The sequence below is a fragment of the Chelonia mydas genome, chromosome 12 (genome assembly GCF_015237465.2).
Source record: "Chelonia mydas isolate rCheMyd1 chromosome 12, rCheMyd1.pri.v2, whole genome shotgun sequence".
In the NCBI taxonomy this organism is placed as follows: Eukaryota; Metazoa; Chordata; order Testudines; family Cheloniidae; genus Chelonia; species Chelonia mydas.
Window position 1 is genome coordinate 13,150,573 of NC_051252.2, and position 26,389 is coordinate 13,176,961.

The 26,389-nt window shown below is 39.0% G+C and overlaps 1 protein-coding gene across 15 annotated transcripts in view; it reads left to right on the plus strand.

The window, feature by feature from the left end:
• RPGRIP1L (RPGRIP1 like) overlaps window positions 1-26,389 on the plus strand; it is a 138,859-nt gene that overhangs the window by 39,188 nt on the left and 73,282 nt on the right. For 11 of the 15 annotated variants that reach the window (XR_005222324.2, XM_043526400.1, XM_043526401.1 and 8 more), the window contains 8 exons: window positions 1,207-1,353; window positions 2,752-2,825; window positions 7,511-7,650; window positions 18,401-18,507; window positions 18,741-18,791; window positions 21,631-21,810; window positions 23,119-23,236; window positions 25,691-26,143. Coding sequence is in view for 11 of the 15 variants with exons in the window: in XM_043526400.1 (XP_043382335.1) it covers window positions 1,207-1,353; window positions 2,752-2,825; window positions 7,511-7,650; window positions 18,401-18,507; window positions 18,741-18,791; window positions 21,631-21,810; window positions 23,119-23,236; window positions 25,691-26,143 (1,270 nt within the window). In the remaining 4 variants the exon portion in view is untranslated. Of the gene's footprint in view, window positions 1-1,206; window positions 1,354-1,921; window positions 2,134-2,751; window positions 2,826-7,510; window positions 7,651-18,400; window positions 18,508-18,740; window positions 18,792-21,630; window positions 21,811-23,118; window positions 23,237-25,690; window positions 26,144-26,389 lie in introns of those variants that run through there. The other 4 variants (XR_005222325.2, XR_005222327.2, XR_005222326.2 and 1 more) reach the window with 4 other exon arrangements.

Sequence of the window (26,389 nt, forward strand, 5' to 3'; positions counted from 1 at the left end):
TAAAGTGGGTGCCCTCGCTGGACTGTAGAGAAGGAATACAGGTGCAGTTATATAACTGTCTTAAGAAAGGAATCAAAGGCTGCAAATAAGTGATGAGGACTATGGATAATATACTTAATTTGTTCTGCGATTTCTCTGGTATGAGAGCATCTGCCACATTTGCTGTTTTACATAAGGGTTATTTTATGGATAAATGGGCGGTGAAAGATCAAGTGGATGACTTTTTTTTTTCTTAAGTCATTTTTGAGAGTAGTTATTCTGCACGTAGACTCCTCAGAAAAGACTGAACAAAATTGCACAGAATTCTCTATCAGTTTCTGTCTTAAACTCCTGAAAATATTACATGACATAGAATTGTGGAAAACATGAAAACTAACTTCCCCCATCCAAAACCATCCATAAAAGACTCCTATATTTATATAATTACATGTTGGGTTTAGAGAATGTTAAATAGCAGACTGGCCAGAAACAAAACAGCCTAACAGCCATATTTGTCTGAATGTGATTTACAGTGAAATTCTTTATAATGAATCGGTGTTACTAAAACACTGTGAAATATGAGGGGTATAATCATCAGTAATATTCTGGAAATGGGGTTCTACCAGCATCTTACACTAATATTAAGGATGGTTAAAGTATCTACATTTAATCCAACAATGTAGGTTAAATTTTAAAAGAAATTGTAAGCCTTTCATTAAATTATCATTTCCAAGGAAATGTATCTGAGTGAATTGTGAATATAAATCAAATGAATATCTAAAACTATGGGTTAGCAGAGCTGTCAGGTTCTGCGATTAGCATAGCTGTGGTCAGCCTTAACTTTTGCTTGTTATTGCAGTGTTTTTGGTCAGCACATCTAACCACCGTAACCACAGCAAAATGTTTTAGTTGCTTTAACAGATGTAGTTTTGGTCCTTCTCATCACAACTAACTGTAAGATGTTAATGCTGAGGAGAGGAAAAAACACCACCTTTCTGTTGGCCACGTGTGCTGACACTGATCTTTCAGTTTCTACAGGGGGTCAGGGTCAAACTTAGTTCAAGAGTGCCTCCTGTTGGCTGAGTTGAAAATGTGTATTATGTGCTGGTTTGCAAGATCAGCTACCATTTGAATATATACATATTTATAACTCAGGAATTATTTCATCATTGTGTTGTTATTGGAAGCTTAACTTTTTCTTTTTTTCTTCTCCATTCCTTTTTATAGAATCAAAGGAACCTTAAGGCCAGCCATGATGCTTTAATGGCAAACGGGAATGAACTCAGTCTGCAGCTTAAAGAACAGCGTTTAAAGTGCCTCCATCTTGAGAAAGAATTACAGTCGATGACTTTTTCAAAACAAAGGATAGAAGAGGTGAGATTCCATATGGCTCAGGCATTGATCTACATTCAAATCTAATTCTGGAAATATTTAGTGAGAGAATTATACTTTCAATTAAAAAGATTATCTAAATGTTGCTCTGCAAATCACTGCCCCTTCTCTTTTTGGTTAAGAGAAAGTATAGTATAGATTTAACTTTTGACTCCATATGTCTAGAAATTATATCTACACTTGCTGCTTGTTTTAATAGACCGTCTACATATTTGACCTCTGTTTTTCTGCATACATTTGAACTTTCATGGTGACATTGGGCTGCCTTCATTTATTGGTGAAAATTTGTTTATTTTAATATAGTGAGTTCTGTTACATGTATCTGAGATATTGTACATTTCAAAATATTTCCTATGCTTGTGAGACGTGCTTAAAGTTAGAGGAGTATTCAGGTAAGCATTAGTATTTAGAAATACTTGTTCCAAAAAACAGCCATAGTACATATTTTCTTGATTAATTTTTACTGAGATTTCTTAGCACCACATTTTTGAATTACAGCAAGTTTGAACATCTACCTAAAATCTTTTTAAATGATGTTTTCACATAACAGATGACTGTCCTTTCCACCTGGAAGTTCAAATCAATCACTTTTTCTGTTCCTGAGCTCCTCTTGCCAGAAGAATAGAAGTGCCACAGTCACCACTGATCCAGGCTTAGGGCCAGATCCTTCAGTCCATTCCTTATTCCCTTAGTAGGTCCATTGACTATGTGCAGGAGAAGGGGTTTGCAGGATCATAGTTCAGGTTCTTCCATTGTATATCTTGCTACATTTAGTCATGCCTAAAGGTTGGCTCATTGTGAATTTATTGTTACATTGACAAAGCTTAAGCTTAAAGAAACTCATCCCATATAATGAGTTTAACCTCTAAATAGTTATAATATACTTGGGAAAGTTCTTATTTTTTTTAAATGTTTAGTGGCTTTAAAATTCTTATCTCCCTTCAATAAACATTTTGAAAGCAAGCAGTTTATAATATCTGTTTTTGTTTGGCTGGTTCAAAACAAAATTAACTAAACAGAAGCCACTAACTAGCTAACACCATTCCTAGAACAGTACTAAGATCATCACAATTGTTAGTGCCAAAAACAAATCTTTTTGACATAAACCACAATGTAATTAGATGCTGTTATTAAACACAGACCAGACTTGTTAATTTCATCTCCATAAACATGAAAAAAGTAATTGTTGTCCAAGTAGAGATATACTGGTGGAAGAAAAATATTATTTTTATGCTTCTAAGAGACTATTACACACAATGCTGAATTAAAAAATTAAAAACACGTTTGACAGTTTCTACAGATCTTTGCTAATCACCTTTATAACTTGTTTTTATTTTCTCCTGTGCTGTGCATTACATGTAGTTTTCTTCTTCATTTTAGCTGCAGGATAGAATTAATGACCTAGAAAAGGAGAGGGATCTTTTAAAGGAAAATTATGATAAACTATATAACAGGTAAATTATAAATGATTTTTTTAATGTCACTTGACTCTTTTTCTTGTTTCCTAGCTCCTCTTTTCTCATTTATATATATATATATATATATATATATTATATATATATATATATATATATATATATAAATAACACACACGCTTAACTATTTCTCACTCCAGTTCCTAGGGATTCTCTTATCCATAAGTGTACATAGAAACTTATGCTGCCATGCCTGTGTTGCATCTATTTTGTTGACAAAGAAAGGGCTTGAGCCTCTAGGACTGTCAATCCAGTGCTCTTCCGGTATTAAACTCATGTAAAAAAAATCCGTTAAAGGAACAGTCAGTAGTATAGGTTGCATAATTTTGACCATCAAGCAAGATGTTCAGGAGTAGGTGTGAATTTACATTAGAAACAGTGTAAGTGGCTGCTTTTTGAATGATAAGGAATCCATGTATCTCTGGACGTAGGATTCTGCAGATTAAATTTATTTTCTTGGATAATAATTTCTTGATTTACTTCTCCCATCCCTGCAGCAGAGGTGAAGTGAGGCTAATGTTTGTGACAGTTTTGGTGACATTTTCTAATTATGTTTATTTTAATAGCAATTGTTTCCTTTGTGCTGGTTCTACTTGAAGCTTATGTGAAGGCTCTTGGAGATAATAGCCTGTGTAAATCCTGTCAGCAGTGTTTAAAATCACATAAATAAAACATTAAAATGCTAAATCTTCTGAACATGAAGGTTGATAAGGTGCAACTCAGTCTCTAATGCAGAATAGAAAATTGAAATAATTAGTCAATTTGCAAAAGTTTAATGAGAAAAAAGTGATGTAGAAATAAACTTTTCATGTATTGAAGGCAACAGTCTTTCTTCTAATAGAAGGAGAACATGACCTTTTCTGTCCAGGTAGAACAATTAAAATAATAAGGGACATATTGTAAAGTTAATTAGTTTCCTGGGGAGGTAGCCAGAATGCTAGAAGTCTTTTTCTCTTCCCTCCCTCCACACCCCCCCAAAAATAAATAAATGATTTTTGAACTTGTATTTTGCAGTTTGTCAACTTGGCAACTCTTAGAGGACCTCTGGGAAGTAAATACAATAACATCTGATATTATTTGCTGAGTTGTTATATTTGTTACCTTCATGCTAAGAAATAAACAAAAAATGTAAATAGGTGAAAGCTGAGAAGCAGTTGCTTTTAAGGATTGTTTTAAGACTAAGTGGGTAATGACAGCTCTCTATGTGAAGAAGCTTTATATATAGAAAGAATGGTTTTGTCAGTTGTCTGTTGCTGAGGTTTGATGTTGTGGATTCCTTTGGCTTTTAAATGGTGAATTAATATTTCTTATTACGCCATAATTCCTCCTGTTCAATAATGCAAAGAAATAACTTTTGGTAAAGCAACAGCTTGTAATCTTGTTTTGAAGTTATCTCTTGCCTTTCAAGATTAAGTGGGGCAACTAAAAAGAACAGATCTTTAAAATAAACTGATAAATTAAAACTTTACTTAGCCAGATCCCAGTAAACTGAAACCCCCGGTTAACTGCCACATGGTTATTCCTCCCTCCCTCAGATAACCCCTCTGTTCATCCATAACTTCATTTATCCAATTCATTCCACTGTCCCTTCAAATATAAAAGATTATATTGTAGAGAAAAAGCCAGTGAAGACAGGTAAATTTCCAGTGCAAATAAACTGGAAGCAAACTGGTTGTGCTATACCTTTGGTTCTGTAGTTCCAATGTGGTTACACATATGGATTGCCCCTATATTTACTGTTGTTGCTAGCAGTGGACATACCAGTGACCACAGATGCCAAAGGGTTGATATCATGATGTAGGAGCTAGAAAATAACAGGGTCAAACTCTGCATTCCTTACCTATGCCTTATTCACAGAAACATCCTTTGAAGTCAGTGGGAGTTTTGCTGAAGCCAGGAGTGCAGGCTTTGGCCTCAAGACTTTACAGAGAGCAAGTATGAGTTTTAGAGAGGCAACGTGGTGAGGTAATATCTTTTAGTGGACCAACTTCTGTTGGTGAGAGAGACAAGCTTTCGAGCTTCTGAAGAAGAGCTCTCTGTAAACTTGAAAACTTAGAAGTTGGTCCAATAAAAGATATTACCTTGCCCACCTTCTCTCTCTAATATCTTGGGACCAACATAGCTACCACAACACTGCTTATACAAGTATGAGTTTGTCAGTGAAGTCTTATTATTTAGGCAACATCCAAGAAAACCAGTTGCATGAATAACAGGGTGGTATGGATTGTTTTCATAGGCTCTTGTAATGCAGATCTGGTCATGCACACAATCCATGCAAAGGAAATGGTTTCAGATGTGGCTTACCATTTATAGTTACCTAGATGGCTCCAAGTGTGGTGGAATATAATAATTTCAAAAGAAATCCCACATAAATTCAAATGGAATGTAACCCTAAATTTAGAGGAGAAGATAGCTATGGACTGAATTCAGACTAATTTATACATATTAACATTCGCGTTATGTGGGCTTGGAAAGGACTGGCTTCTAAATTTGTTCTTAATTTAAATAATCCAAATTCTGATATTACTGGCAGAACAACTATTGGTGACCTTTGTGCCGGTATGAAGGGCACTGGAGCATAGTATTTTTGACAACTGAAATAATGTGGACCTGTATTTTGTTATGTAGCAATTAAACAGCTGTAGTAATAGTGAATATAGATGGAAACCTACGTAGCAGCATACTCACAAAAACTTGCAATTTCTTCTTTTTCTTCTGCTTCTTTGGATAAGTGAAGATTAAGGACATATGACTTTTTTTGTTTAAGATTTAATTAGTTATAATTTATGTCAAAGTAATCCCTTCTTCACATTAGTCAGTCAGTCAAAACATGAATAATGTAAGTCTACATGTTTCCCAAAATTGCTGGTACCATGGATTCAAGGAAACCTCTCCAAAACAATAGTCATGGAGGGAGAAGTACACATTATTACTTATTTATATTACCGTATCACTTAAGAGGCCCTAACCAAAATCAGTACTCCACTGTAAAAGGCACTGCAAACACAGAATCAGACAGTCCCTGTCCTGAAGTGTTTCCTATCTAAATAGACCAGACAGACTAGTGGTGGGAGCAGAATCAGAGGCACAGAGAGGTGGAAGTGACTTATTCAGAATCACAAAGCAGCTTAGTGTCAGAAACAGAAATAGTTCTGACTGCCCACTAACCCAGTGTCTCTCAACCTTTTTGATACCAGGGACTGGCTTTCTGCTTTCCTAAACTTTGTCAGGGAAATCTCAGGGACCAGAAAGGAGGCTGCCATGGACTGGCCTGGTCCATGGACCAGTAGTGGAGAAACACTGAATAACTAGGCCACACTGCCTCTCAAATTCATTTCTTTGTAGAATATGTTAATAGCATTGAAAATTAACAAATGGTGAACATTTAACTTTTCACTTGTTGCATTCAGGGAAAACATGAGATGTTCCCTAATATCTTGGAATTATTTTAGTCAGCTAAAAAGTAGGGTCAAGATTTCGTGTTACGATAATTCTTACTTCAATTCCTTATACAAATTCTAATCCTGATTCATTAGATGTAAATTCACTTTTACTCTGTCACAGCCAATTTATTGAGACATCCAATTTCCATTTCTATTTAGGTGTGGAAAGCAGAACTGTGTGGGTTTGGGAATTTTTTGGTTATAGCCATGGAAAAACATACCTGTTCCAGTTGAAATTAGTTTCTTCAGATCAGATTCATGAGGAGTTGGCTCATATATTATTGAAGTTAAAGTACAGTTTCAGATTATTCACAAAAATGCAGAACATTTTTTGCGATTTACACTTTGGTGAATAAGCTGGTTTATGATTGGCTGGAGCCCAGGAGAACATTTGTAAGTCAATGAGTGCATTGTTAAATAATGATGTGAACAGCACAAAGTAGCATTCATCTTGTTAACTATACAAAAACACATTGCATTTATCTTTACATATTCTATCCTAACTGTGAATCATTTCATATGTTTACTCTTGGTTCAAACTCAATAATTTTTTGTGATGGTTTCAGAAATTCTAATTCTGTGTCCCATCCCTGTTGCCTACAGGTTTTTGGTATAGAACCAAATAATGTGTTACGACAAAAATAGTTATTATTGTCCCCTAGACTTTTTTTTTAATAGGACACAAGACTCCTTTGTGTAAGTGCCTCTTAATCAGTATCAGAATAATTTTACAGTATGAGAACTGTTGTCACTTTATAGTCAATATTTCTTTGAACAGGCAACAGGGCTTTAGACTCTATACTTCACAGATGTTAAAAGAGATCAGGTGGGTAATCACAGGTCTCTGCATTAAGAGGTTTTGTATGTGGAAAGAATGGTTTTGTCAGTTGTCTGTTGCTGAGGTTTGGAGTTGTGGATTCCCCTGGAATATGCATCTGAATTCCTTTTCTAGTCCCACAAATGCTGCACACTGCCAACTTTTCTGACTTTGGAGCTCTAAATTAAGGCCAGTTCCTTTGCTCATCCCACAAACTCTTTCATGTTCTTTAACCGCAGCCTGAGAAAGGCGCCTTGGTTTCAACAGCAGCAGACCAGCATATGTTTACTTAATTCCTAAAACATGATGACAGTAGTCTCTGTGCCACTAAAAGCTTTTTTTTTTATTATTTTTGTCGAAGTTGATTTTTAAAAGTTCTTCACATGCCACATGTTTTATTGCAGTGCCTTCAGTGTGAGCCATGAACAGCAATGGAAGTTAAAGGAACAGCAACTGAAATTACAAATTGTTCAACTTGAGACTGCCTTAAAGTCTGACTTAGCAGACAAAAGTGAAATCCTTGACAGAATGAAACTAGAAAGAGGTATATTTATAAAATAGCAGTCTTTTTCTCAGTGTGCTGCATGTGCAAGATTCTTCTGCCTTTCTAGTTCCAGCCCAGTATGCATGTCATAGAAAAGTTCAGTTCCTATAACTGGTGATTATGGGCCACACTTCAAGGCCTTGATTGAGCAAGATGCTAAAACACATGACTAACATTTAATCACATACATAATCCCATTAGGCATGTGCTTAAGGGGAAGCTATATCCACTGGGATTTTAAAATTGCATTAACGCTTTCACTCTAAGCCTGCTTTTACTCAGGCTTCCTATTCACTGTCATCCTTCACTGTGATAACTTCTGTCTGACAAGAGGGCGTATCTGACATTCCCTCCCAAAATATGAGCCACTGTTATTCAGACTCCACGCACTATATTATGTTGTGTATATACCATACAATCATTTGGAGGTGGTACAGTTGTCTCTATTTCACCTTTCATGTGGCCAGCTATTTTTTAATCTTCTCTATATACATTAATTTTTGTTCATAGCTGGGTACAAATCCAGTTACCACACTATTTTTTTATTCTGATTTTCTGATCACTTTATCCAGTTAGCCTTTTTCCTGTGAAGCAGGACATCATCTGATCCTTTACGGTTGTGAGTAGATCCAGTGACTTCAAAGTTAAGCAGGTGTTTAAGTGCTTCGTTGGATTGGAGCCAAAGAATTTGCAGCTTAGTTGATACCAGAATGGATAAAATACCTTAAGATAAAGGTTACAAAACACTGATTCATGTGTGTCTTTAGTCTATAAACTAAGTGTTGGGAATCAGGGATTTCTGATCAAACAGTCTAAGGCAAGAGTACAGTGTGGTTGTCGAAGCATGAAAGTGTATTGGTTAAGAAAGGTGTGATGGCTCAGTGATGAACTGCATATGTGATATCTCTGCTAGTGTCTCCTGTGGGCACTTATTCCAAGTGACAGGATTCCACCTGCACTCTTCCCAGAATTGAACCCCATTGTTCACCATCCCACTTTGGACTGGATTATCACTAAGGTGACAAGAGATTGGTCTTATCTCACGAGATGGTAAGCAGTTTCCTCAAAGGCCTGGGGAGAGTTTTTCCTCAGATGAGAGATCCAGTCTAACCCTGATCCATGTCTTATCAAAGTTGATGGGTCCGCCCTTCGAGCGACTAGCAACATGTTCGCTGTTACTCCTCTCTTGGAAGGTTGCATTTCTGGTGGCCATCACGTCAGCCAGATGAGTATCAGAGATCCTGGCCTTCACTGCGGAGACCCATATACAGTTTTCTTTAAAGATAAGGTTCAGCTACACCCACATCCAGAATTTCTCCCCAAAATGGTGTCCCAGTTCCACTACAACTGACTGATTTTTCTCCCAGTTTTTTACCCTAAGCTGCATGTGCACAGGGAAGAGCAGTGCCTACACTTCTTGGATGTTAGGTGGGCCATGGCTTTTTACATTGAAGGGACAAAACCATTTTGCAAGTCGCCTCAACTCTTTGTAGAAATAGTGGAAAGGATGAAAGTCCTCTCCATCTCTGCACATAGGATCTCGTCTTGGACCACGTCATGTATCCGAGCATGCTACGACCTGGTGGGGGTTCTGTCAGAGCTGGGCAGCTGGAGAGCAGCAGCTGCTGGCCGGGAACCCAGCTCTGAAGGCAGAGCCGCCACCAGCAGCAGCAGCACAGAAAAAGGATGACATGGTATGGTATTGCCACCCTTACTTCTGCACTTTAAGGGTGGCAATATCGTGACACCCCCTAAAATAACCTTTTGACCCCCCTGCAACTCCCTTTTGGGTCAGGACCCCCAATTTGAGAAATGCTGGTCTCCCCCATGAAATCTGTGTAGTGTAGCGTAAAAGCACACAAAAGACCAGATTTCATAGGGGGAGACCAGATTTCACGCTCTGTAATGCGTTTTTTATGGCTAATACAAATGAAAAAGCTTCATGGTTAATGTTGGGGGGGGATGTTTATGTGGTGGTGGGAAGAAAGCAAGAAAATAGTAAACAAAAGAGGCACTCATTGCTCTTGGGAGACTATAGTTTAGTTTATCCATAGGAGCGGATTGTGCATGATGATATTTGTTGCTTCTCCAAGTGATTTCACATTTCCATTCCATTTAAGGCATGTGAATGCCCAGTGCACTATCATCAGAGATTTTTCCCTTAGCAGTACCCATCAGGGTGGCGCCTGCACCTTCTGCTGTCTCACGCTGTTCTTGTATAAAGGGCAGAACTGACCCCAATCCCCCTCAGTTTCTTATCACCCATGACTGTTGACAGAGTATTCTACCTTGCTACTGGAAATGTTTCCCTTTCTTATTATTGTATATAGTTGGTACTTGTCTAATAACTTTAGTCTTAGTTTAGCTTTTACTAGTAGGTTTCCTTTTGCTGGCATACTTAGTATACTCTTCAGTTCCCGCCATTTGGGTACTGGTGTCTGGTACTGAGGCATGCCTTGGTCCCCGAGCTTTAAGCCTTGCGATGGATGCAAGAAACCGATATCAGTCAGTGACCTGCACTCCAGGTGCCTGAAGTGCCTAGGAGAACCTCACATCATGGACAGTGCCAAATCTGGAGGGACTTTTAAGCCCAGAACTAAAAAGGACAAGGAGGTTAGGCTAAAGCACTTTTTTATGGAGCAACCCTGGGCCCACCCTTGGAGCCCCCCTCTTTGGTCCATGTACTGAGCACATCTGCTTTGGTTAGGAGCACGCTCCCTGTCTTGGCTGAGTCTCAACACCAATTTCCTTCTCTGGTACTAAAGAAAAGGCACCAGGAGACTGCATCGAAGGATTTGGCGATGAAGAAATCAAGGTCTCCGGAACCAAAGTCCAGCAAACAAGCCAAGATAAAGAGTAGAGTATGTTCAAATCCAAGGCACTCTCTGTTGCAAATAGCCCCTCAGGTGAGGTCCAGTGCCAATACCGGCCACTGAGACCGACTTCATGGCACCAGCTGGTTCAGTAGTGCTGCCATCTTTGACTCAGTAGCAAGAGACTATACCGGGGTCATCAATGCCTGAGGTGTATGCTGCGGCATGTAATCTACTGAGTCTCTTGGTACCAGCTTCACCAGCAGTTCATGAAACATCTCACCCAGTACCAATGGACACTTGTATAGATTTGCCAACTACCAGCATTCAGCACCCAGTACCGAGGGCACCTCTGGGCAATCTAATACACCCTCATATGTGATGATGTCAAGAGGCAAGTCAGCTATGATTTCTCCAATGCTGTCCTCTCTGGCACCAAAAGGTGCTGCACCTCGTTGGTCAAATGAATCTGGTTCCGAGTCAGAAGTTGGCTTGTATGTGTGTCAGCCACATCACATTAGCCATCACTCCTCTCTGAGGGGTTTTCACCCCTGGTATCCAGTGGAAGCTCCGCATTGGCCTGCCATTAGAGAACTTTAGGCTGTAAGAAATTGGGTTTTCGGACCATACCACTGGCCATATTGGAACCCTGTGGGGTTCCAGCTGCCTCCAGATCGTCTTTGCACTCTCCCTGCTCTACATGTTACAGTAGTTATCACAATCCTTCCTGTTGAGAGCCACAAGAAGCCATTCCTGGTACCAGGCTCAGTACTGAAGGTGAACAATCTGCTGCAATTTACTGCAAAATCAAAAGATGCAAAGAAGCTTGATCCGCATTGCTAATCCCCAAGAATTACTGGAGGGTTATTTCTCCCTCTGAGACAATGTTTTAAAATTTATGGACAAGTTGCCAGAGAAGGCCAGGCAAGAGTTTCTAGCTGTGGTGGATGAGGGAAAGATGGTGGCCAGGACCTTTCTTCAAGCTTCTTTGGGTGCTGCAGATTTTGCTACTTGAGCCGTGGCATCGGCCATTATAATGCATAGATATTCATGGCTATCCATCTTCTTCAAGAGGTCCAACGAACCATTCAGCATCTCCCTTTTGAGGGACCAATGCTTTTTCACAGCATATTGATGATAGGCTTCATAGCCTTTTAATTATGGTGGAATTGGAATACACCCTTCAGTCTATTTCTGCCCCTCTTCTCTGTCCCTTTTCAGAGACCACTCTCATGAAGGAATTCTCCTTCAGGAGGTACAATTTCCCCTTCTGTTGGGAGCCATAGAAGAAGTTTCTCCTTTTCACAGAAGAAAGGGGTTTTATTCTTGCTGCTTCCTAATCTAAAAAGTAAAGGAGATTTCAGATCAATACTAGAACTGAAGGAGCTCAACAGATATCTAAAGAAAATAAAGTTTTGCATGGTCACTCTGGCTTCCATGATCCCCTCCCTGGGTTCTGGCAACTAGTAGGTTGCCATCAACTTAAAGGAGGCACATTTCCATGTAGCCATACATCAAAGCCACAGGAAATACCGCAGTTTTATGGTCAACTGATCCCACTACCAGTTTGCAGTCTGCCATTTGGCCTCTCTGCAGCTCAGTGTGTTTTTACACAGCATGTGGCTGTGTTCCTGAGGAAATTAGGAGCTCTAGTGTTCTGTACCTGGATGACTGGCTGGTGAGAGGCTGATTCAAGAGCCAGGTACTGTCCAGCATGGCCATGATCCAATCTACCTTTGGCATGCTAGGATTGCTGATCAGTAAAGAAGAGTCAATCCTCTCGTGTTCAGAGAATAGAGTTTATAGGATCAGTTTTTGATTCTGTGGAAGCAAGGACATTCCTCCCACAAACTGGATTCTAGATGATGCTGGCCATTCATTACAGCTGAAGACCTATCTGTAGCGAGGCGGAGTGGCCTCCCTCTGTTGCAGACAGGGAGGAATCACTCCCCATCTCCTGGTGGGCGGAGCCAGGCCAGGCCCGCCCCTTGGACCGGAAGCAGAGGGGAGGAACAGGCCCTATAAAAGGCTGGGCCTGCAGCTTAGTTGAGGGAGAGACAGCGAAGGAGTCGGATGCTGCTGCTACTTTGCTGCTAGCCCTGAGCCAGGGACTGAGCTGTGTCAACCCCTGTCTCTGGAATAACACCCCGAGGAGCAGCTGTCTTGCAAATATCTGGAGGAGCTACTGCTCAACAAGTATCTGGAGGTGCTGCTGCTCAGCGAGTAATCCAAGGAGCTGCTGGAACTGCTGGCTGCCTAGGAGCCCAACGGCCCGTGAGCAACGAAGCCCTACGACCAGGTAGGGTAGGAAGTAGCCCAGGGAAACCAGACATTAGTCCAGTTGTGTTTGCTGAAGCCATGGTTTCAGCAGGATCCCCACTGACCCAGTGGTGCTATTCCCCACCACTGCTAAAGCCCTGGGATGAGACCCAGTGGAGTATGATGGGCCTAGGTCCCCATCCTGGGGCAGCCTCCCCAACTTAGGCTGGATGGCCTGCATTCATTTGTCTGCCCTAGCCAGGGGACTTAGGCCTGTTTGCTATCTGCATGGCCAGGGAGCTGGGCCACAGACTGCCTCTGTTCTGCCCCACCCAGAGGGCTGAGCTTGGCACTGTTTGCTGCTTACCCCAGCCAGAGGGCTGGCTACAGACTCCTTATTGACTTACATTGCTAATCCTCAGCTGATCAGCCCTCAGCCGTTAGGTGGTGTAGCAAAGCGCAGTGGCCTCCCTCTGACACAAGCCACATCACTATCCTACTGCAACAGTTCAGAATTCCTTCGGCCTCCTGGGACATATGGGGACATATACTTACATGGATTGACATGACAGACTTCATCTTAGGAAGCTGCAGTGCTGGCTGAGCTTTGTGTACTCCCCAAATTATCATTCACTGCATATGGTGGTTTGAGTACCCATATATGTGGTGTCTTAGCCTCTTTTCACTAATGGATAGACCTATCCAATGTATGTGTAGGCGTTCCATTTGCTTCCTCTTAACTGACTTTGACTTTATTTATAGACTCCTCTGCTCATAGATTGGGGGACCCAGGTGGAATCTTTGCAGACTCAAAGACTGTGATCAGGTGGAAGATTTAGTTCTCCATACAAATATAAGATAACTGAGAGCCATTCGTGTCGTTTGTGACACTTTCTTTCCCCATATCAAGGGAAGGGATTTACTAGTATTTACGGACAATACAGCAGCCATGTTCTATGTGAACAGACAGAAAGGGGCCAGATGGACCCTTCTTTGCCAAGAAGCAATGCTGCTCTGGAACTTTTTGTATCAACTCAGTCCATCTCAAAGCCTCACACCTTCTGGCTGTACAGAACAGTCCAGCAGACCCAACTGAGTAGGTCTTTCACAAGTACAAACAAGTGGATTCTGCCCAGATACAGTCAGGTTCATTTTCTAACTGTGGGGAATTCCCCATGTTGACCTGTTTGCAATCTGCATCGACAGGAAGTGTCATCGGTTTGATTCACGAGCAGGTCTCTCAAAGACTCATATACTTTAAGGTCAGAGGGGATCATCATGATCATCTCCTCTGACCTCCTGCCCATTGCAGGCCCCAGAAACTCACCCACCCACTTCTGTAATAGACCCCCTAACCGCTGGCTGAGTTACTGAAGTCCTCAAATCATGTTTTAAAGACTTCAAGTTTGAGAGAATTCATCTGCTCATAAGGATGCTTTCCTGTTGCTCTGGAAAGATAATCTCATGAATGCATATCCTTCAATTCCTCTCCTACTCAGAATGTTAAAAATCAAGCAGGACTATGCTTGAGTGACGCTTATAGTATTGACATGGCCTTACCAGCGTTGGTTTTGTACTCTGCTAAGCCTCTCAGCTAGGCTGTATTGACACTACTCCTAGACCCAGACCTGATCTCACATGACTATAGTTTCCTTCTCCATACCAGCCTAGAGGCCCTTCACCTTACAGCCTGGATGCTCCATGGTTAACAGCTCAGGAGGAGATCTGTTCAAAACATCCTTTTGAATAATAGGAAGCCTTCTACTAGGAACTCTTATCCATCGAAATTGAAGAGAGTCTCCATCTGGTCTCAGTAAAAAGGGGTTTCCCCAGTCCAGGCTTCAATACAATATGAGCTGAACATTTTGTTATACCTGAAACAACAAGCTCTTGCCATTAGTTCCATCAGTGTTCACCTAGCAGCTATCTCAGATTTCCACCCTCCAAGTGATGATTGCTCTCTCTTCTATAATCCCATGTCAATTGGGTTTTTGAAGGGTCTGGACCAGATAGGATCCTCTACCTGGGGATATATTTTCCCTTTGGTACTTAAAACTAGTGTTAGCAAAATTAATGGGCCCTCCCTTTGAACTGCTGGCCACCTGTCCATTGCCCCATTCTCAATGAAGATAGCCTTTTTGATGGCAATTACCTTGGCTAGGAGAGTAGGTGAATTGAGAGCTATGGTATCTGTCCCACCACATACAATCTTCTGTAATGACAAGATATACTTACGCCTTCATCCAGTTTCTGGCCAAAGTGGTTTCTCACTTCACATCAATCAGGCAATATATTTACTAACTTTCTTCCCTAAGCTTCATGCTCAAAAAGGTGAGGAGAAACTCCACACTCTGGATGTTGGGAAAGTGTTAGCATTCTACTTGGACAGGACTACATTGTTTAGATTGTCCTCACACTATTTGCGGCACTTATGGACAGGATGAAGGGTCTTCCAGTCTCATCTCAGAGACTCTCATCATGGATTGCTTCCAGGATATGTTTGTGCTATAGAACATGGTGAATATAACTCCACCAAACAAGTGGCTAGTCCATTTAACCAGGTCACACACAGCCTTTGCAGCCTTTCTAGCTGAAGTGCCTCTTCTGGACATTTGTAAAGCTTGAACTCCTGTTTTTTGAAATGTGTTGCACATGTCCATTCCATGACCCACCCTTCTTGGAGTCTATCTGGGAAGAAGGAACTGAGTACAGTCAGGGCAGCTTCGCCCTTTATATCATTGTACAAGCATGAGGCAGCAGAGAGCACGTGCACCAACCTGACGGATATTAATAAGGGGAAAATCTCGGATACTAGTGCACTGGATGCGCACATACCTGAAGTGGAATGGACATGTGCAACACATCTCAAAGAACAACAGTTACAGAACAGTTATTAACCATTTTTTTCATTTTTCCTCTCCACCGCCACTTTCAATTTAACACTGATGCGTTGGCATGAAGAGCTCAGTGTATTCATTAGAGAACATACAGACTTAATTTTTATTCAAGGTGCAGATGAGTTTCAGATTTTGTGAATATGTGGGAAGGACTATTTAAAAGCTGTCTAATGTTTAAATTAACTACAGGTTTAATGGCCAACTTATTTAAATTCTTTCTGTTTTTAACAGGAATGCATAGATCAGCACAGATGCTAGCTGCCGCTTCCCGCAGCTCTCATTGGCCAGGAACGGCGAACCGCGGCCACTGGGAGCTGTGGGGAGCCGTGCCTGCCGACGGTCAGCGTAAACTAAATGCCTGACGGCCCGCCAGCAATTACCCTGGTGGGCCGCGTGATGAAGGTTCCGACCCCTGGATCAGCACAATATGTATAGTGATTACAGCTGAGGATATTTGCACAAAAGGGCTTTGAAAATTGTTTGTTTTGCCAAAATATTCTCCTACACGCTGGCAAATAATTCTGTGTTAGAAGGACATAATTTTTAAAAAGTAAAATATTGCTACTTTTGAATACAAGACTGTTGTGATTGGCAGAAGCTGCTGATTATTGCTAATTTAGAAGTAAGGAGTGGGTCTGAGAAATGCCTTAAGTTTGTTCCATGAAATTCTGTTCAGATTTCAGTGAGAGAAACTTTTTTCATAAATTCATAGATTCCAAGACCAGAATGGACCATTCTGATTATCTAGACTGACCTCCTGTATAACACAGACAACAGAACTTCCCCAAAATAATTCCTAGAGCATATCTTTTGCAAATCACCTCTTCCTTTCTGTCACTTGCATTGTTCAGGAAAATTTTGTCAGCCTGACAAAGTAATAACAGAACATTAACATTCTAATGTGAGGGTGGGCTCCTACTGGTACTGAAGTAATAATACCACACACACTGCACAAGTAATCCATGGAGTAGACAGTCTCTCCAGGAGGGTGGGAGAGAGCTGGGCTGGGCACTCTCCCAACAACCCTCCCTTCACCCCCGGAACACGGTCTCCGTGGCCCAGTCCCCTCCTTTGGGAGCACCATATGGAATATTTCTTAACTCGAGTGCTTGACTTTTCAACCTAAAGGACATCAATTTAACTTCATTTGCTTGTATGTAATTAGTATATAAGGGCTTGAAAAGTCCTCTCACCCACTTTCATGAGGTGGATCTTTCCTGACCACGTGCTACCCACAAGTTTAAGCTTTTGCATAAGAAAGATAGGTTTCAGAGTAACAGCCGTGTTAGTCTGTATTCGCAAAAAGAAAAGGAGAGTGTTTCTATAGCACTTAGAGTTGTGAAGATAACCCTCTAAGCAGTAACCCAAGTGTAAATTGATGCAATGATGTCTTCTTGAGTCTAGAGAGACTGCTCGTGTCACAGCTTGTGTTAGGGGGAAGGAGGCCTAGGTGCTGCTGCTGTTGCTATTAGTGCAGCCACCACCACAGGATTTGTGTGCCTGGGGAGGAGTATTTGCTGACCTCCCCCCACACACACACACACACTCCATGTTTTCTCCATGGTTGTAGAGAATTAAACCATTGCTAGTGGTTCTGTATTGCAATTGAAAGTGAGTGTTTTGTAGTGGGAGAGAGTATGTTTGCCCATTATGATTTTTGGGTTGAAAGGCATATCAGTTGAGATGGCTGTATACAGGAAAGTTGATTTAGCTGATGAGTTCCCTTAATTTTAGTGATTGTGTCATATAAATACAGAAAAAAAATTAGTTTAATGCCAGTATTTGAAACCTTCAGAACTAGGATCTCTGGTATCTGCTGAGTTTAGTCCTCAGAACTAAAAAGCAACTCTGTAAATATAGATAAGCTATGGAGCATGTCTTGAGGTCAACAGAAAAGGTCTTAGCACTAAGAGGCTGTCAGAGACTATTTTCTTGAAAGGAGAAGGATATACTCTCAACTAAATGTGTAGTGTTTTATCCAATCAACTCCTATTAGTACAAATGGGAATTGCAAAAGCTAATGCTTGCACATCAAGTTGACTGTATCTCCAACCAAGAAAATGAATGTATAATATTACAGCAAATGGTGAGGGAATATAATTTTGGGACCCTCAGTAGATAGTCACGGGAGGAGGAATACACATTATAGAAAACATTGCAATAAACCAAAGAGAGTGGTAGACATTTTCTACATCTGTATTTGGAAAAGGCTTAAATGTAGGACTGGTCTATATTAGAAAAGTTGCACTGGTAGAACTAAATTGATTTTAAATCATTTGGCCTAATCCTGAAGTTTCTTTACTTCATCCTTACTGATGCAAAATTCCTATTAAAGCTTGCTAGCTATTGATACAGATTGAATTGCATGTTAGTGGATAATTTGGGGAAATCTTTACACCCCATGCCAGATCAGTTAATGGTTGACTAAGAATATCACACAAAAATAGTTGAAAATACTTAGTGTGATGATGATCAAGGTTTCCCTGTATTTCAATATGCTTCTTTTTAAATGTAGATTTTTTTTTTAATGCATTGAGTTGAGCTTTAATATCAGTAAGAACAACCCTCCCAATATTAGTTCCAACTACCAGGTCAAGAAAACCAATGTTCAACCTCATTTTTCAACTAGCTAAGACCATATGACTTGCTACGTGTAAGGAATGGGGGACAAATATTTAAAAATACATTTATTATATAGAGGTAGATTTGAAAATCAGTATCACAACTTTTTGAGTTATATTGGATTAAATGGAGTATGGTGTTTGTTTTTTGTTTAATAAGACCAAAATGAGAAGCTGACCCAAGAGAACAAAGAACTGCAATTGCGTTATCTGGAACACAAGCAACAGCTAGATGAACTGAAAAATCGCATGAAGTTTTTCACCAAGGTAAACTTTTTTCTGTTTAGAAAATGACCAAAAAAAGCTTTCTATGTTTTATGCATATGGCAAGTACTCTTAAAAGCAAAACCAAAAGAATGCAGAAGTATGATGGAGTTTATTTATTCATGATATCAGGCAAAGTGTCATGTTTAGTGAGAATGCACCATGTTATTCTGAATGTATCTCTCCATTATTCATTCACATCTGATAACACCTTTTATTGACTATTTCTGTTTCAGGAGAGTGATATTGAAATGGCAGAACTCAGTGAAGCTCTCATGCTTATAAAGGTAACTTATACAGAAATTGATCATGTTTTGGTCTGTCCCACTCTACTTTTTAACTCTGTGATGACTTTTGCATGTTCTCTACACAATGCCTCAGCCTTCAAGAGGTGAATCATTTGTGCATCTTTTAGTAGCTAGTGCTTCTTGTTCGTACATGTGCATATGTCACTCTCCTGTGACAGGAAAGCAGAAGGGAGAGAGGAAAAGACGGCAGGATGAAATTTATTTAGGTTATGTACATATTTCATAATAACACCAAAAGTGAATTAGGCCAGATCGGTAGACAATTGCTTTTAAAACTTTACCTTTTTTTTTTTTTCCAGTGAAAAGAGTTGCTCTTTGTTTGTTTATTTATCACTTTACCCTATCACAGTGCTGATCAAAAACAACTTTTCGCTCACTAATTTTGAAGGCAATGGAAGTATACTCCAAACTAAAATGTTAAGCTCTGAAAGCACGATAAAAAGATGCTCTCTGGTGCCTGAACACCTGTTCCTGCTTATTTATAAAAGAACCAGAAAAATCCTTTTTTCTCTTGCACGTCGTTTGTAATTCTGTTGTTTACAACAAGACTGAAATGAAGTGAAAGAGAATAAATTAATGGAAAAGATTGTTTCCTGTGTTCAGGCGAATCCTTTTTATTTATTTTTTTTTCTTTTAAAAGATTCACATTTTTACATTATATATGATCCATCTTGGACTCTTAAAGATAAATACCATTTCTAAAATCAAAAGATCCACAAACAAACAAACAAATCACTATTTTAAACTTTTTTTTAAAAGACTGGAATAGAAAAAGTATTAATATCCCACTAGTATTGAAAACCCTAGTGTCAGTGGCTGAGGCAATGTAAAGGATTATGATCTTGGGTGAAAAGCCAATGAGGTCTTCCAACTAAAACTCTTTCTATACATATAGATTTCCTTTATTTAAAATTAAAAAAAAGGGGGGAGAACAGTCACTTGACCTGGACTTTAGGGGTCATACCAGTTTTTTTTAAAAAGAATAGAAAGCACCACAAGAATAATAACTCTGTATTAACTAATACGTGGTTCAGCCCCCATAATAAAGATGCCTCACATAAGCCATATTTGAGAATATATTCCAACTCATGTCTCCTCACCAGCCTGCCTAATAGCGCATATATATGTGTTGAATAAAAGAGGTGATAAATATACCTCTGCATGAGCATGCCCTCACAATAGAAAAGCAATCCTCTCAGATGTCATTAATCCTGAAGAATAAAACAGGGAATTAAAAAGAAAGCTAAACAAAGTAAATAATAACATAATTAGAATTGTATCTACAATACAATATTTTTCAGTATTTTCCATGAGACACCCATACGGTCTGTTTTGCTGAACTTGACAGGACTCTGTATTTTCATTAGTCTGAATATTTTGGATGAGCCTGTAATAATGCAGAATTGACAAACAGCACTTAATCTGATTAAATTTACACTGATGACGTCATCATCTTCAAAACTGTAATAATCCAAATGCTATAAAATCAAAGTAACAAATTACATTGGGATTAGCTGATTGATTGATTGAATTTTTGGGTTTTATACTGGGCCCCATAACAGTAGTATATGAGCACCTTCCATGTAAAATCAGTAGCACTGGCCAAGTCCTTAAGTAGCTTTAAAGAATCTCTCACACTTGTTGTTTTTTGGGTCCAAAACACTCATGGGGTGGGTTTTTAAAAGATTTTTAGTAACTTTCTCTTTTGGTAAGGGTTTAGGGGTAGAGGGAGGTATCAGTGCTGGGGGTGACGTTCTTATGATGGCTGATACTTATGTCATAATAAGATCATGACATCCAAGAATCGGATTTCTCATACTACAAAAAATCAGAAACCAATTTTGGAGAAGCAGGTTTAGACAAAGATTTTAAAAAATGGATGCCGAACATTAGCGTCCTAAATTTGTATTTAGGCACTTATGAAAGTTGTCTTGATTTTCAAAAGTGCCAAGCATCCAGAAGCTTTAATGTGCTTTGGATGTCCAGTACAGATGAAGGAGCTGCACAAAGCCAGGGAAACTGTCATATGTAGCTGCCCAGGGCCCCCGTACTGCCAGGAGATCCATATGGATGCACTTCTTTTAAAGTTAATAACAGCTCTGTGCTGATGCAGGATCTAATTTAAGAATTGGATCCTAAATAAGGATTTAGGAGATGAACTTTAGACACTAATATTTTTTAAGATCTTGCCTTAATTTCTAGTCAGTTGCATTAATGGATTGGATCTTTTCAACTTTGCAAGTGTCTTCAGATCCTTTGTATCAAGTCTTTTCAATTGCTTTGTTAAAACTGTACAGCTTTGGGCCATGTAAAGGATAATTGTAAAGTTATTTGTGGCTTTTCCGTGTGTGTGTGTGTGTATGTGTGTGTGTATGGCTGATTCTTCACGTTACCAAAATATTTACAGAATTTTGGAAAGACCATATGTTATCTTTCAATTTTTACTGCTAAGTCATCAAGTCATTGTCGTTAATGATACCTAAAGTAAATCTGTAGAAATTTATTACTTTCAGTTGATGAATAGAGATTTGATTTCTTCTAGGTGTCTTGTGTGATGTCACTGGTTCCTGATAGACAATGAAATATAGGATAGTGCAAAGTCCTGAGAGGTGCTGAACTATCTTTTCTCCCAGGCTCTGGCAGGGGGCACTTGGAAACTCACAGAATTAGTCCTATAATAGTTTATTTTGTTGCCAGAATAAGACTGAATATCGTGTGTCTTAGTGTCTTGTTCACAGTAGATTAAACCATGCAAGCAAACACCAAATTGTACTGCAGAATTGTTCTCCAATAATAAAATATAAACTTTTTCTTGTAGGTTCGCAAACAGCAGAAGAATGGGGACCTTACCTTTTTAGAGAAAATAGAAGATGACGTCCACAAAGACATGGAATATGCCATGCGGGAGCTTCAAGTAACACATGCAGAAACAGTGCAAGAACTTGAAAAGACACGGAATATGTTAATTGTGCAGCATAAAATTAACAAAGATTATCAGGTACTAAACTGTTCACAGTGGAAAATAACCTATAACAAAATACTAATATTAGCAGCATCTTAACTTTTTTCACTATCAAGAAATCTTAATTAATGGTTAAGACTTGTGAATTGAGGAAGTTTTCAGCATAAAGAACTAAATATTGATATATTTGAAGTCATTGGGAGATTTCCCATTGTGATAAAAATTGGCTATAAGGGTGAAATTCAGAGGGATGGGAGTGGATGAAATCCACATTCCATAGCCAGGGACAGCGTAGCCTGTTTGCATCTGCAATGTTTGGTTTAGTCCACAGGATTCACATGGTTGTAAGCTTCCTCTGCTTGCGCATTCCTTGAATACAAGCCTATTTGTGGCTATATGTGAGTTCTGATTTGAAGTATACAGGCAAAGCAAAGCTTCTGGCCCAGTCAGCTACTCTGTTCACTCCTCCTCTGGCAAACTCATCTCTGCTATGGAACTGCAGACCTTGTTCATGTAATGGATGTCATTCTAAACCCATAAAAATTTGAAATCTAATCACTATTGTTAAAAATGAGGCTTGACTACACAGAGCAGTGTTAAAGCACATTAGGGAACCTGTACAGCACACCATAAGGGTTCATACAAACCATTTAATACGCAACATATTTGTGCTTTAGAAATCAACCCCCATGGGATGCATTACCCCACGGTGTAGACCAGGCCTGAGTCTATTTCTGTTGGAATTAGAAGAGGTCGTTGTGTTAATTAATCGGAAATGGTTGCTATTTTTGTATAGTCTCAAAATATGGATTCAATCTTGAATTTAAATGATTTTTTTCTATTAGTCATCATTGTAACTCCATGGTGTGTGCCAAAGAAATGGTGACTACTCTAAAACTGTGGCATAATGTATACAAAAGTGGTAACAGCTCTTCCCCTACCAATCTGGGCTGACTAGAGGTGATCTAGAAGCATTAGAATGAGTGCACTTAAAAAGTCAGTGTTTGCCAGTCTGTAGTTACTACAGTACCACAATCTCTGCTCTCCTAAGCAATATGGAGATACTATTCTTATTGCAGATACTTGGAACAATAAATGTTGATTTTTTTTAAATTGATATTAATTGACCTAATCTATATTCCATTATTAGTCCCCTGAGTTGTCCAGTTTTCCCCAAAATTAATTCTTCAGTTTCAACAGTTGACATCTGTCCTTGTACATAATTTAGAATATTTCTGCTAATAATATTATATTGTTTAACTCTTCCAAAAAAAGGAAATGAGACCTTTTCCCCCACATATGATAAATTATCAGAATATACTATCTTTACTAATATTCTTTCAGACTGAAGTTGAAGCAGTGACGCAGAAGATGGAGGGTTTACAGCAAGATTATGAGTTAAAACTTGAACAGTATGTCCATCTTCTTGACATTAGAGCTGCACGCATCCGAAAATTAGAAGGTACATTTTTAATCCAGTTTTTGATCCTATTTGATATCGCTAATCTGCCAAAAATTATTAGGATTTAAACATTTATTGTTTTTAAATTTGTTAGTAATCTGAATATCATCCTCATAGGATCTTTCTGTTCCTAAAACTAGAAGGCAACATCTAGCACTGGGATCCACTAGCATGGATCCACCCCTTTGTCCATATAGTGTCCCATTGACTTCAAAGTTGAAAATAAAACCAGCAGCCAAAGAAGCAAAAGCCTGTAAAAAGTAGCTGTCTATGAAGCAGCTATTCCAGAATAAGGGTAGAACTAGTTTGTGATGTGTATTATACTGTATATTGAAAATGTATCAACCTCTTACATGGCGAGTGCCCCTAAAAACCAGAAATCACTGCCTAATATACCTGCAAGATACCACAGTATAATAATGAATTTAACCCCTTCCTCCATATAGATATCATACTATGTAGTACAGCAGTCCTTCTTAAACACTTGCAATTCTATAAAACAACTAAATAATGCAACTATAGTATTTGCAGTATTCACCACAAAAAGTATAGTGTTGTACTGCAAATATTGGTGTCACTTTATGCATAAAGGCAAAATTGGAAAGGTTTTCAGAGCAACCGGTTCACATGTTTGCCTCAAAAGAGAGATCTCAAGTATGAGAAAATGTTGTACAGTAGAAGCTCAGAGTTACAAACACCTTGGGAATGGAGGTTGTTCATAATTCTGAAATGTTCGTAACTCTTAACGAAACATTATGATATTTTCAAAAGTTTACAACTGAACATTGACTTAATACAACTTAGAAATGTTACTATGTTATGTAGAAGAAAAATGCTGCTGACCCTTTATATTTTTTTTAGTAGTTTACGTTAAACACAGTACTCTACTTTATTTGCTTTTTTTTTTTTTTTTCATCTTGTCTCTGCTGCTGCATGATTGTATACCTCCAGTTTCAAATGAGGTGTGTGGTTGACTGGTCAGTTCATAACTCTGGTGTTTGTAACTTGGAGGTTCCACTGTACATAAGTAATTAACATCTCTGGTTTGTCTTATATTAGAAACAGTAATACTCCAGCATTTTTATCTTATTGCTAAAATATTAAATTAGACGCAGTTGTTTTTTTCGTTTTTCTATTTTCAAGTTTACATTTGAAATCGCTATTATTTCCTAATATTTAACCTTCTTTTAATTCTTCAAAACTCATTTTATTTTTTCCATTAATTCACAAATTATTGCTGAGTTGAATGAAGCCAGATTTGTTTTTCTTTTTCATTTAAAATATGATTTTACATGTAAAAATAAAAAAGCAATAACTAACAAGGACTAATACGATTCACTAAGGTCAGAAGGGACCATTATGATCATCTAGTCCGACCTGCTGCACAACGCAGGCCACAGAATCTCACCTACCCACTCCTGCGATAAACCTCTCACATATGTCTGAGCTATTGAAGCCCTCAAATCGTGGTTTAAAGACTTCAAGGAGCAGAGAATCCTCCAGCAAGTGACCCGTGCCCCATGCTACAGAGGAAGGCAAAAAACCTCCAGGGCCTCTTCCAATCTGCCCTGGAGGAAAATAATCATTTTAATAATGGCTCAGTTCTTTTTTGTGCTATAAAAGTGTATCCTATTTACTGAAGAATATTATGGTGACTTGGGCCCTGGTTTTATTATTTTCTCTTTCAACAAAAAAATAAAACTTATTTTGTATACTTATTTACTTTGTATATTTCAACTGCAAAAATGCCTTCAACTGCAAAATTTCATCACATCTGAATGCAGTGGGTCTTTGGTCAGTAAGAAAAAGGGGATGGGGCTCTTTTACGGGTCCCAGATGTATTTGATTAGAAGGGAGGAGAAAGGGAGATGGACTTACCTGAACAGAGCCAAGGTGGGAACAGGAAGATGGCAGACCAATAGGGTGAAGGCATTGACCCACTATATGCCTCAGTGGGAGGTATTTATAGCCTATGCATTCTATAGAGAACTTTCTCTGTCATTAATCCTCGACCAGCTCTGCAAAAATATGTAGCTTAACTCTCTGATGTGTTTTTTAACCTAGGGCTCCCTTTTTAAAAAAAGATGTTTCATTTTAACGCTTCTTTCTCATAACTGCCTTGCAATCAATTATTAACCCCAGTGCGCTGAAACTCTGGTGTAAAACCAGTGTATTTACATTGACTTCAGTGGAGTTATTCCTGATTTATACGAGCGTGACTTATATGGGCACCAGGCCCCATATATAAAACTTGTGAATCATTCGATACCTAGAAGCAATTATACAGATTAGGAGCACTGAAATGTTTTGAAAAAAAAATAACATTTTTTAACATTATTGAATTACCCTTTATTTTCTCTGTATTCAGTCATTTAATCGAGTTCTGTTGCAGCATTTGTTAATGACAAGAAAAAGATTTTCATGTTTAGCTCAATTTCATGTTGTTTGTTGTAGCTCAACTAAAGGATATTGCCTATGGTACCAAACAGTACAAATTCAGACCAGAAATCCTGCCAGAGGATCCAGTAGATGAATTTGATGAAAGTGTCCACCTAGAAAGAGGAGAAAACCTGTTTGAAATTCACATCAGCAAAGTGATATTTTCTACAGAAGCTGTGCGTGCTTTTGGTGACCAGGAACCTGCAACTTTCTGTACCTATGCATTCTATGACTTTGAACTACAGACAACCCCAGTAGTTCGTGATCTTCATCCATCCTATAACTTCACTTCACAGTATCTTGTGCGCGTGGATGACTTCTTTTTGCAATACATACAGAAAAGCACTATCACGCTTGAGGTTCATCATGCCTTTGGCACAGATTATGAAACAGCTGCAGCATGTCAGCTGAGGTTCCATGAAATCTTGGAAAATAATGGCAGGATCTATAATACAGCAATTTTAGTTGGTAAGTAACATTTCAAAGTGTATTATGTGTGATATTTTAACTGACAGTTATAACCAAACATTTGTACAGCACTGAATTCATGTTTTACAACTTTAAAAAAAGAAATATTGTATATACAAGACCAAATTCTGCTCTGGGATGTGAATGTATGTTTCACATTTGTCAGTTAGCAGTTGTGGGCAGGTCCTGAAGGGAACAATTTTGCCCATAATGGAATGAACATTCAGGATGTGTGTAGCAGTGATA